We start from the raw sequence: 12,685 nt of genomic DNA, 5'->3' as shown, positions 1-12,685 counted from the left end.
TAGCAGTTCGAAAGCACGTAAAAAATGCAAGTAGAAAAATAGGGACCACCTTTGGTGGGAAGGTAACAGCGTTCCGTGCACCTTTGGAGTTTAGTCATGCCGGCCATATGACCACGGAGATGTCTTCGGACAGCGCTGGCTCTTCGGCTTTGAAATGGAGATGAGCACCGCCCCCTAGAGTTGGGAACGACAAGCACATATGTGCGAGGGGAACCTTTACCTTTAAGTCGAGGACTACCTGCATACAGCAGTCAAATTAGCAAAATTTGATCAGAGAGGAAGAGGCTAAAGGAGGAAGCATTTTAGAGCTGCTACAAAGACAGTTTTGCTAAACGTTGAAGTCTAGCAGATCTCTCAAAACAAAAGTGAAGATCTGTTTCCTATCATCCCAGGAGGCAGGAGGCTGAATAATGGGTTTAAGTTAACAAAAGCAAATTCCAATAAAAAGTTGGAAAAAAACGTGAACAGCCAGAGCACTTTGGCAGTGGAAATAGTGATCTGGAGAGATTGTGGGTTCCTTTTCAGTGAATGTGTCCAAAGAAATTGGAGAAAACATTGGTTGGAGATGCTGTATTTGGGATTTCAGTGCTGAACTGAGACACAGTGGCCTATTTCTTTGGATGATTCTAGGTTTTTAATCCTTCCCATTCCCAGCCCGGCCAAAACGTCTGATACAATGAGAATGCTGGATTTTGACATATGTAATCCAGGTTGAAATACCCAAACTTTACAAACTAATCCTGAATTCTGACCTGTATGTAGCTCTTCTACTTTACAAGAAGTCCTCGACTTAACAACAGGTTACTTAGTGACTTGGAAGTTACAACAAACCTCCCCAGGCTACTTATCACTTGGATTCGAAGTTCGGGCATTATCATCGCCCCCACCAATCACCCCCAGGTCAGGTGATTACATTTTGGTGTGCTCAGCAACTGGTCCATATTTATGGACGTTTGCAGCATCCTATGGTTAAGATAAAGGTAAAGGTTCCCCTCGCACATATGTGCTAGTCGTTCCCGACTCTAGGGGGCGGTGCTGATCTCCATTTCAAAGCCGAAGAGCCAGCGCTGTCCAAAGACGTCTCCGTGGTCATGTGGCCGGCATGACTCAACGCCAAAGGTGCACAGAACGCTGTTACCTTTCCACCAAAGGTGGTCCCTATTTTTCTACTTGCATTTTTTACTTGCTTTCGGACTGCTAGGTTGGCAGAACCTGGGACAAGGAACGGGAGTTCACCCCGTTATGCGGCACTAGGGATTCGAACTGCTGAACTGCCGATCTTTTGATCGACAAGCTCAGCGTCTTAGCCACTGAGCCACCGCATTCCTATTAGTCCTCGACTTACGACCATAATTAAGCCTGGAATTAGACTTGTCTTTATGCTAGATGTTAAACTGGTTTGTGTGACTAGACCTGGACTTATCACATTTTCTTTTAAGTTTAAGAGAATCTATTATACCCAAATGAGCAAATTTCTTTTGGCTGGAAACCAGAAATAAATGCCTGAAATGTGATAAAAACATTGAACATTGCGATCACGTGACCACAGGATGCTGCAATGGCCATAAAGGCAAACCATGTTGTCAAATTCCCCAAATGTGATTGTGTGACTCACGGTGTGTGGCTGTTGTAACTTCAAAATCGGGTCATTAAGTATCTTTTGTGGGGTCCATTGTAACTTTGAACAGTCACTAAAGAACCAGACATAAATTAAGGACTATTTGTAATGGCAGGTCATATTAATGTATCCCTAAATTTTTCCAAAAGATTTTATTTAACAGGGAGACTATTACGGTTAATAAATTTACTAGTTGCCTCAATTGTTAAAGCAAATGTGGGAGACATTAATTAATATACATAAAAGATTAGTAAGGTCAATGGCTTTGCTACCCTCCATCTCCTTCGTTTGAGTTAACGATGAGTAGGAAAGATAAGAGCAAAATATGAATACATAAATCAACTTGCCAAAGGAATGTCAAGATCAAACAAAGAAATCTATTTAAATAAGTAAACAGGCCCCAAAGATAGCATTTCAGGGAAATCCAAGTTTTTCCGGGAAAAATAGTGGGTGGAAGATAAATCTCTCCATTAGCTCACTGAAGATGAAATTATAGCAATCCAGAACAATAGAAATAGTTAGAACTATAGCAATAGAGGACAGACTAAAAAGAAAACATAGCAATTTGTTTTGCAGGAATAATTTATTTTCCTTGACTGGAAGCACTATATCCAAACACCAGATTGCTTTACCTCTAGAGAATATACATTATTATATATGCCTGACTAGGTGGCTCAGTGGCTAAGACACTGAGCTTGTTGATCAGAAAGGGCGGCGGTTCGAATCCCTAGTACAGGTCTCCTGCATGAGCAAGAGGTTGGACTAGATGACCTCCAAGGTCCCTTCCAACTGTTACTGTTATAACAAACATACCTATTAGTCCTTTCGCCTATTTTCCATGTATACTGTGTTTTCCGGAAAATAAGACCGTCTTATATTTTTTGAACCCCGAAATAAGTGCTTGGCCTTATTTTCGGGGAGGTCTTATTATTTTGGGGCGCAAGGAGCAAGACGGGGCTCCTCTTGCCATCTTACCTGATTTCCAGCTCTATCTTCCTAACCCTAACAAAGGAAATAGCGGGGACTGGCTGCACATGCGTTTAAATATTTTTGTGGAGGGCTGTAAATTTTGTTACTACCGGTTCTGTGGGCGTGGCTTGGTGGGGGGGGGGCAGGGTAATGTGACTGGGTGGGTGTGGCCAATTTTTTTTTTAAACTTTTCAAAGCATTTTTTTTTACCACCTCTTCGGCCAAGAGGTTGCAGAAAAAAAAAAAAGCTTTGAAAATCATGTGGTTAAATGAATCTGGCTTTCCCTATTTATATTGTTTGTCAGAAGGTCGCAAAAGGGGAATCAGATGGGATCCTGCGATCATCATACATCGAAGTCTGTTGCCAAGTGGTCTGAATTTTGATCATGGGAAATGCCGCAACGGTTGTAAGTGTGAAAAACGGTCGTAAGTCGCTTTTTTCCAATGCTAACTTTATAACTTTGAATGGTCACTAAACGAAAGGATGTCAGCCTAGCACGTCCTGTAGTTAAAATTTTAAAAAAAGCAAAAAAAGGAGCCACACATAAAGGAGCTGAAAATGAGTCCCACTTTGGTTCAAACGTTTTATTTCCTTCTTCTTGTCATTGCTGCTCACAAAAGAAAAATAATAATAAAACACGTCATCAAGTGCCTCAAGGTTATTTTTTTTGTTTTAAGTCATACACATCTCCATCCACAAGGCCAAGGCAAACATCACAAAAAGCCTTAGAACACATTTTTTTTTTTTAAATACTCTGGTTTTCAAACAAAGCAAATAAAACTCACACGTGGCCCAACAAGCGTCAAAGATGGTTCCTGTTATAAATACAGTGCAACTATTATATACAACTTTTACAATTTTTAAGACAAAACCCAGCGAGGGTCGCTGGGCCAAAGGTATTGGTAAGAATTTTAAAAGGTGGCTTGCACAAGGAATCCCTCCTGCGCGTTAGAATTAAGACTGGAGCTGAGCTGCAATTCATTAAGCATATGCTCAACCCCTATTAAAACCTGGTGTGAGAAAACACCAAAAAAAAAACAAAAACCTCTGCTAACCAAACGGCGACATGATGAACTAATTATTCTATAAGCCTAGCTCCAAAAAAACAGCGTTCTGCAAACTTCCGGGGTTGTAGAACGGTTCTTCAAATTCATTGCTCTTTTTAAATCTCACATACAAATAATTTCATTGAGGAAGAAATCCATAAAGACATGTGTCTTCCAAAAGCTTATCAAATAGTAAAAAAACACATAGCCCTTTGTTCAAAGAAGGGAACCCCGGCACCGCCTCCCCCTCCCCCCCAACACACACACTTCCAACACTGTGCATGTGAGCCCAGGGTTTAATGAAGATGAGCTACACGAAGCCAATAACCGTAAGCAGGGACCAGCAACTAGCAATGGAACTGCTCCAGTGGTGAAATCTGAACCAGTTTGTTACTGGTTCACTGGCTGTGCATGTGCGTGTGCTGCATCACGCAGGCACACCAAATGTGCGCTGTGCGCACCAAAGGGAGGCCTGGGAAGGTAAGTAGAGCAGTGAGGGGGGGGGGGATCAGCTGTGCTGCGCGATTTAGCTTTGCTAGAAAGCAGGATTTCCTGCTTTCTAGCAAAGCTAAACCGCGCAGCACAGCTGATCGTTGGAAATACCGACGGTTTGGAAGAATCGGTAGCCTTTTTAAACTACCAGTTCAGTCAAACCACTAGCCTTTTAAACTACCAGTTCAACTGAACAGGTAGTTTTAATCTCTACCGGTTTGCCCGAACCGGAGCAAACCAGTAGCATTTCACCCCTGAACTGCTCCCCTATCCAAACAGCCACTTCTCTTTTTAAGCAGGGGTGGCACGGAATGGGACAACTCGCCACGGATAGCTCACCACACCTAACACAACGTAGCCAACTCGCCACAGGACAACTCTGAACAATTCAATTTAATAAATGTTTCATTTTTTGTCATTCACATTTCATTTTGTCCCTTCTTTGGCATCCTTTCTTTAATGATTCTATGCCAGTGTTTCTTCGATATTAGTGTAACTCTTGTCCCGCAGCGAGTTGGCCATGGCGAGTTGCCGTAGACCTAGGGGGGGGGGGACAGGTTGTGAACCAAGGAATAGCATCTGGACAAGGAAGTGTGCTAAGGCTTACTCTTGGGTTGTGCAAGGCATCTGTGTCAAGAGGTATAACTGTGTGCAATTCTAATGCAATCTTCAGCCTGGCCAGCATTGCTATAGCCACCTGGGGCAAAGCTGGGGACACCTTTCCACGATGCGTCCAAATTTGGCGCCTTCCGCTCCCTCGTTTCCTGCTCGAGCAACAAAACTGAGGGTGGCCGTAGCCAGAAAAACTACACTGGGTTTAACGGGGGGCTCTAAAAAATAAGGCAGTGAGAAGCTTTCTGTGAACTACAGTCACCGACGTCGTGAACGTGGACCCATTTCCTTGCAACCAAAATAAAAATAAAATCACTACGTTTTGCACGAGCAGAGTGCAAAACTAATTTGGAATACAGGGTATAATTCAGATTTTAAGAGATCAGCTAAGGGAAAAGCATATAGACTGAGGATCCCCCCCCTCCCCATAAAACAGGTGCCCCAAAACACTATACAGAACCTGATATTCACTTTCCAGATAATGCAATCTTTTGAATTTCTTTCTCTTGCATTCCCACATTCACCCACCCTGTACATGCACAAACACACATTCAGGCCTCTGGTTAATCACTACTAGTTCCAATTGAGAGACCGCAAGCAAAGGAATTAATATTTTGAGCAGCCCAACTATAAACCTTTGCGTGCAGAAGAAACAAGCATGTCAAAAAAAGGCTAGGCTGACATCTCATCCTGGAATCTAAATATCCTCTGCGTTAGGTTATGACTTCCTGAACAGATACAGCCCAGATATAGGGTCCCAACGTGGCAATAAGCCAGCTCTACTTGATGATGTGGTTAAGGCAAACCAAGGGCCCCTTTAAATCTAGGCTGAATTTGTTCAAGGAATTCAGTCACATAAGTTGTGAAGAAAGGAAAAAAATAATAATCAAGGGTGGATCCAAACTGTGCATGGTTGGTGGCTTAAGGATCAGTAAAGCTCCAGACTTTAAACCACAGGAGGATCCCTGGATCCAGGTCATCTTGTTGTCTATTTAGCATCTGGTCTTCCTCTACGTCAAAGGTGTCCAACCTTGGCAACTTGAAGACTTCAACTCCCAGAATACCTCAGCCAGCATGGCTGGCTGGGGAATTTTGGGAGTTGAAGTCCACAGGTCTTAAAAACTGCCAAGGTTAGACACTCCTACTCTACATGTTGATGAGAGCGGATACTCCTGGACAGGAGTGTCCCCTCCAAACCTCAGTGATCTTGGATCAGAAAACAACCCAAGTGACATTCTAGTTCCCTGAGAAAGGATGCATTTACTACAGATGGACTTGTGTCACTAAGACAGCTAGAAATGACAATTATGAGACAATTACTGGAAAAGACTTCTCTGCCTGTTGATTTTTTTCCCCTCCCTTCCACCATCCTTCTTAAGGAAGAGATGTGTAACCTTTAAAATCTCTTCCTTTTTTTGGAAGAGAAATAAAATACAGGTCGAGAGCCGTTTCATTAGTTCATAGAAATGAACTAATTTTGAAATAGGTAGCTCTTTCCATCCAGCAGCAGCAGCAGCAAACCTAAAAGGAAACGCGCTGCAGTTTTATTGAGCTGCAGGTATGTGACCTTACAGCAGGGAAACTCAGCTTGCCTGAGCTCTTGAATAATCCATGTGCTTTGGTAGACAACCAATTCTGGTTATCTGATAGAAAGTGATCTGTTGCGGTCAAATCCGATGTCACCGATACAGGGAAGCTCTGTTCTGACAAAAATAAGCAAGTATTGCTGAGATGCCAGGGTCGGCCTCAGAAGCAAAGGATTTATGAGTCTGGAAATGTTCAGATTGCAGGCGAATAATGTGCAACTCCACCGCTCATATAATCAGTGGTGGGATTCAGCCGGTTTGAATGAACCAGTTGTTAAACTACTGGCTGGTCCCTCCCTCCCCGGAGTCCCCACGAGCCCCGTTTTCGCTCCCAGGAGGCTGCAGGGAGGCCTACTAGGCCCAAAACGATGTGGGGTGGTGATGTGCCCCCCCCATGGCCCATTTTTGCTCCCAGGGGGGATAAGGACTGCTGCCTATCACGCCCCTTGGCCACACCCATCATGGCCACGTCCACCCAGCCGGTCATTAGGGCAGAGAACCGGTTGTTAAATTATTTGAATCCCACCACTGAGTATAATGTTCCCCTGTAACATCGCATCTGCTTTATATAGTGTGAGTCAGAGGCTACATTATTCTACTTATTAGAATACATAAAATGGCTGACGGGTCACCATTTCTTTGACCGAAAAACACACTCTTCAGAATTAAGGCTACGGTCAAGACTTAAGGGACCGCTGAAAAGCCTCGGATCCACTGAGATCCAGATCTTGGAGAATCGCCACATCAGTTGGCATGACTAGGAGTTGAACACTTGGACCCAACAAAGAATGAAAGTTGGGCAATCAGAAATGGTCCAAATAGGAATATTAACACAGCCAACTCAAAAGACCAAACCTGTCTGGGGAAAGGGGAAAGTGTGTTTGCATGGATTTAAAAACATCCTTTTAAGCTGCATCTTGGGAAAGAACGTGGCTGCCTTCTTAGACCTCAGCTTTTAGCAGAAAAGAAATCCAACGCCCTCTTGGTTTTATCCATCGCTTGAGGTGGAACCAAGCAAGGTGGTTAATCTTTTCTTTTTCTTTCTTATTGGACAACTCCCACTCCCCCTCACCAGCTGGGCTGATGAGAAAGCCTCAAACACGTGGAGGATGCCGTACTGCCTCCGAGATGGAATTAGAAGCATTTATTTGCAAGGCATGTGAAGTTAGCTTCAAACCAGGGCATGCTGAGATTTTCCAAAGTTCAGCTAGGGTGCTAAAATATGGAAGAACCTACCCAAGTTCATCTTGCATTGAGTAGCCTCAGAGACATGTCTGGTTGATCCAGGCTCACTTAGGAGGAGGAGAACCCTGGCATCAGGAGAAGCTGGCCTACCCCCTCGTTCACTCCCCCCAGCCCCGAAAGATGGATTGTATTATTTATTGGGAAGCTCATACCAAGAAGACAGCCATTTTCAACTTCCTGTTCCTGGTCAGGAATCCTGCAAATCAATTCCTGTTCCAGGAGATTTACTTTTGGACAACTACCTAACTACCATATTTTTCGGACTATAAGATGCACTTAAATTTAGAAGAGGGAAAACAACAACAAAAAAGTTTTTGGCCTCTGCATGTCCCATTTTCGGCCCTTTTCCAGCCTTTTTTTTTTGCCCGTTTTGGAGGCTTTTTCTGACCCATTTTGTCTGAAAAAACAGGTGAAAAAAGCCTCAAAAACAGGCCAAAAAAGGCCTCAAAAATAGACTAACCCCCCCCCCAAAAAAACAGGCTGAAAAAAAACCTCTCGAAAACAGGCAGAAAAGAGACTCAAAAATGGGCCAAAAAAAAAAGCCTGAAAACGGGCTGTGCGGAGGCCAAAAAACAGCTGGCGGATGGGCGGGGCTTCAGCAATATTTGGTCTATTAAGACGCACAGAGATTTTCATCCCCTTTTGGGAGACAAAAAAGTGTGTTTTATAGTCTGAAAAATACAGTATATCTGGGATGCCTGAGTTGGGGGTCAGGGGTCCAGAAGGAAAATAACGGATTTGGGGCTTCTCTGGCATGCTACCCCTGGAGAAGTCACATTGGCACACTTACGAAGGACAGATTTGTGGGTCTTTCTCAGGGGCTGAGCGGTGCCTTAGAGGGAGGCCTTATGCCCCTTGAAATGTGTGGGGCTCCACCAAGAAAATATACAACTGAATTAAGACTTCCTGGGTTCTCCAAGGCGTTGGCAATGGTGTGTGCAATTTTCATGGGGCCTGATGGAAGAAAGAGGGAAAACAAGAGTCCAAAATCTGACCCTCAGCCCTTCTTTAAAAAACGAAATGCTATTAAGGAGAAAAAACGCTGAGGCTTCCCCAAAATGCAAAAAAGACGCTGCTGAGAAAGCCAAAAGCTTCGGAATCTGGGTCTCTGTGTGCGCGCAGGGCAGGTGATTGGTAGCACCGTGGGAAGGGCCGGGGAAACTCTGGGTTCAATTTTTCAGCAAATCCGCCAAGTCATAGGCATCAAACAAGTCACTTACACCCTCGCCCTCTTCCAGTCCCCATAGATAATCCTCTTGATCGAGGGGAGGGGAAAAACTGACAAAAGGGCCTGGGTCGCCATAGGCTGTAGAAGGGAGCTGGTCCTCTGTCTGCTGCAGGAGGTGCTGAGGGGGTTCTAGGAGACCATCCTCCCCTTCCATCAGGCAGTCCGGCACCTCCGTCTTCACCAATTCCACTGGGGAAACAAGAGGGAAGTCAAGGCATAATGTGAGCATCGCAGCAAAGATGGCAGGGCCAAGATTTTCTATGTATGTGTGTGTGTGTGTATTTATTTATTTTATCGTGTCAATTTGTTTATTTAATTTTGTATTTATTTTGTCATGTTCATATAGTGTATATTGGAGGTGGTGACCCTTTGAGACCTGTATGCAACGAAATTTCATTTTAATGTATGCTGATTAGTGTTCATTCAAAGTGACAATAAAGTTATGATTCTATTCTAAGAGCCAGCACCCCTGGGCACCAAGAAACAGAATAACAGAGTTGGAAGGGACCTTGGAGGTCTTCTAGTCCAACCCTCTGCTCAAGCAGGAAACCCTATACTATTTCAGACAAATGGTTGTCGAATCTCTTCTTAAAAAGCCTCCAGGGTTGGAGCACCCACAATGTCTGAAGGTAAATCGTTCCACTGATTAATTCTTCTGTCAGGAAAGTTCTAGGTTGCTTCTCTCCTTGATTAGGTTCCATCCATGCTTCTTGTCCTGCCTTCAGGTACTTTGGAGAAAAGTTGACCCCACCTCCTTCTCTGTGGCAGCCCCGTGAATATTGGAAATCTTCTAAGTGAGGTCCCAAGATGGAACCCAACCGTTGAACTCCAGGAGTTACTAGGATCCACCTGCATCCTTAATGTGGACACCGTTTTGCCCACCTTCTTCAAATGAGCAGGGGCCACATGAGAAAGTGGGTTCCCACTCTGCCCCACCCCATTCCCTCCCCCTTTGGGGCCCAGAAAAGGAAAGAGCAGGCAGTGGGAGCAGAAGCAACCACTTGGACTAGAGCTGCAACTGCAACACAACAAGGCAGACACAGACTTCAGAGGATAGTTAGAACTGCAGAAAAAACAATGGCTACCAACCTGCCTTCCATTGAGAACTTGTATACTGCACGAGTCAAAAAGAGGACTGTGAAAATATCTAGACCCCTCACATCCTGGACATAAATTGTTTCAACTCCTACCCTCAAAACGATGCTATAGAGCACACCAGACAACTAGACACAAGAACAGTTTTTTCCTGAACATCATCACTCTGGTAAACAAATAATTCCCTCAACACTGTCAAACTACTCACTAAGGCTGCATTACTAGTACTATTAGTCTTCTCATCGTTCCTATCACCCATTTCCTCCCACTTATGACTGTAACTTGTTGCTGTATCCTTAGATTTATATTGTTTCCTGGTATGATTTGATTGCTTATTTGTACCTTATGACTATCATTAAGTGTTGTACTTTATGATTCTTGATGAATGTATCTTTTCTTTTATGTACACTGAGAGCGTATGCACCAAGACAAATTCCTTGTGTGTCCAATCACACTTGGCCAATAATGAATTCTATTCTATTCTATTCTATTCTATTCTATTCTATTCTATTCTATTCTATTCTATTCTATTCTATTCTATTCTATTCTATTCTATTCTATTCTGATCTGAGTTATAAAAGACCAGAGAGATTACCATAGCCCTCATCCTTTTCCTAAGAATAACCTGGTCTCATGAGCTTCCACAACCAGATGCAAGATATGGCCATGACAGACTTTGGTGACTGTGTCCTACGACGGGGATTACTTTTAGATATTTCCAATGATTAGTGATGGGCAGAAGACTGGTTACAGCTTCTTAGTGGGCTACGCAAAGTCTACGACAGACGTTGGGCTGATTGGAACTTCTCCTAATCACAGAATCCTTGTGCTAAAGGACTTCGGAGGTCACTGAGGGTTATCTGAGAGTGCAGGAAGCTTGTCACTGCAGCACCCTTCAACATTTGGGTCTTCCAGCCCACCACCAAGGGGGGGTAGGGTGGAGAGCCACCAAGGTTACTTGGTTCCATTAATGAACAGCAAGTCTCCTCAGGAAGCTACAAGTCCGAATCATATGATGGATCCTACCCTCAAAATGACGCTATAGGACTCTGCACACCAGAACAACTAGACACAAGAACAGTTTTTTTCCGAATGCCATCACTCTGGCTAAATAAATAATTCCCTCAACATTATCAAACTATTCACTAAGTCTGCATTACTATTACTATTAATCTTCTCATTGTTGCTATCACCCATCTCCTCCCACTTATGACTGTATGACCGTAACTTGTTGCTGTATCCTTATAATTTATATTTATTATTTCCTAGTGTGATTCGATTGCTTATTTGTACCCTATGACTATCATTAAGTGTTGTACTTTATGATTCTTGACGAATGTATCTTGTCTTTTTATGTACATCGAGAAAGACAAATTCCTTGTGTGTCCAATCACACTTGGCCAATAAAGAATTCTTTCTATCTATCTATCTATCTATCTATCTATCTATCTATCTATCTATCTATCTATCTATCTATCCATCCATCCATCTCTCTCTCTGGCTATCTATCTATCTATCTTTATCAATCTCTATCTATCTGTCTCTATGTATATCTATCTATCTATCTAAATCTGTCTGCCTGTCTCTCTCTCTCTCTCTCTCTCTCTCTCTCTCTCTATATATATATATATATAAATATATATATAATATATATATATTTATATATCATCTACCTCTCTACCTATCTGCCTACCTATCTGCCTACCTATCTGCCTACCTATCTGCCTGCCTGCCTGCCTGCCTGCCTGCCTGCCTGCCTGCCTGCCTATCTATCTATCTATCTATCTATCTATCTATCTATCTATCTATCTATCTATCTATCTATCTATCATCTATCTATCTATCTATCTATCTATCTATCTATCTATCTATCTATCATTTACCTCTCTGTCTGTCTGTCTGTCTATCTATCATCTCCCCCCCTCTCTCTAATCTAATCTAATCTAATCTAATCTAATCTAATCTAATCTAATCTAATCTAATCTAATCTAATCTAATCTATGTTATCTATCTATCTAAGGATGATCAAAGGACAGCTCCCAAGCCCAGCTGTTTGATGGCAGAAGCCTGTTAGAAGGGGATTGGCCTCAAAATGCAGGGTCAGCCCATGGGTAACCCTGGAGAGCATCTTTCAGAATGAAATGAGTCTTTCCCAGAAAACCAAGGTGATCATCCCTTTAGAGCTTCCAACGTTACCTTTCACCGTTGCGGGTTTAGTAACCTCCTGGGGTGCTGGAAGAGGAAAACAGCTCTCCTTGGCAGGACTTTCTTCCAGAATTTCTTCTGGGCACAGGTAGACCTCAATGGGGCCATTGGTACTCCTTAGGTGGAGCTGGACATTCTCCTGGAGGAGGAGGAAGAGGAGGAGGAACAAATCAAGAAAGAGGCATGACTCACTACCCTCAAGCCCCAAGGGCACCTGTCTGGGAACAAACAATTACAGGTAGTCCTCAATTTATGAGCATAATGGAGCTGGCCCATTACGGTCATAAAATGAGTCACTCACATGACCTTGATTTTAGAACCTTGTGGTGGCCATTAAGCGAACCAGTTGTTTTCTACGGGCCAGTTTCACCCAAAAACCAGAGGTAAATGCTGGTTTGGGGGCAAAAACATCCTAAAACAGAGTCACGTGACTGTGGGATGCTGCAAACTTGTGAATGTGGGCTAGTGGCCAACCACCCAAAATGCGGTCATGTGACCTGGTCTGAGGGTGTCACTGGAACTAGGTTGTTAAGTACCCCTTGGGGGGGGGGGTCTGTCATAACTTGGTGCAGTCACTAAGCAACCACT

The 12,685-nt window shown here is 43.4% G+C and overlaps 1 protein-coding gene across 1 annotated transcript in view; it reads right to left on the bottom strand.

The window, feature by feature from the left end:
- Window positions 1-8,560: 8,560 nt before the first annotated feature.
- The window catches only part of E2F2 (E2F transcription factor 2), a 50,475-nt gene continuing 46,350 nt past the window's right edge, over window positions 8,561-12,685 (bottom strand). Inside the window, exons 6-7 of the mRNA XM_060691498.2 lie at window positions 12,089-12,236; window positions 8,561-8,986 (exon numbers count right to left, since the gene is read on the bottom strand). Of these exons, the coding sequence (XP_060547481.1) occupies window positions 8,739-8,986; window positions 12,089-12,236 (396 nt within the window). The 3' untranslated portion in view covers window positions 8,561-8,738. The remainder of the gene's footprint in view (window positions 8,987-12,088; window positions 12,237-12,685) is intronic.

Source organism: Pantherophis guttatus, chromosome 10 (assembly GCF_059756535.1).
Source record: "Pantherophis guttatus breed Tessera chromosome 10, ASM5975653v1, whole genome shotgun sequence".
Taxonomy (NCBI): Eukaryota; Metazoa; Chordata; class Lepidosauria; order Squamata; family Colubridae; genus Pantherophis; species Pantherophis guttatus.
Note: the sequence above shows the minus strand (reverse complement) of the source record. Positions and strands in the feature narration are given on the sequence as shown.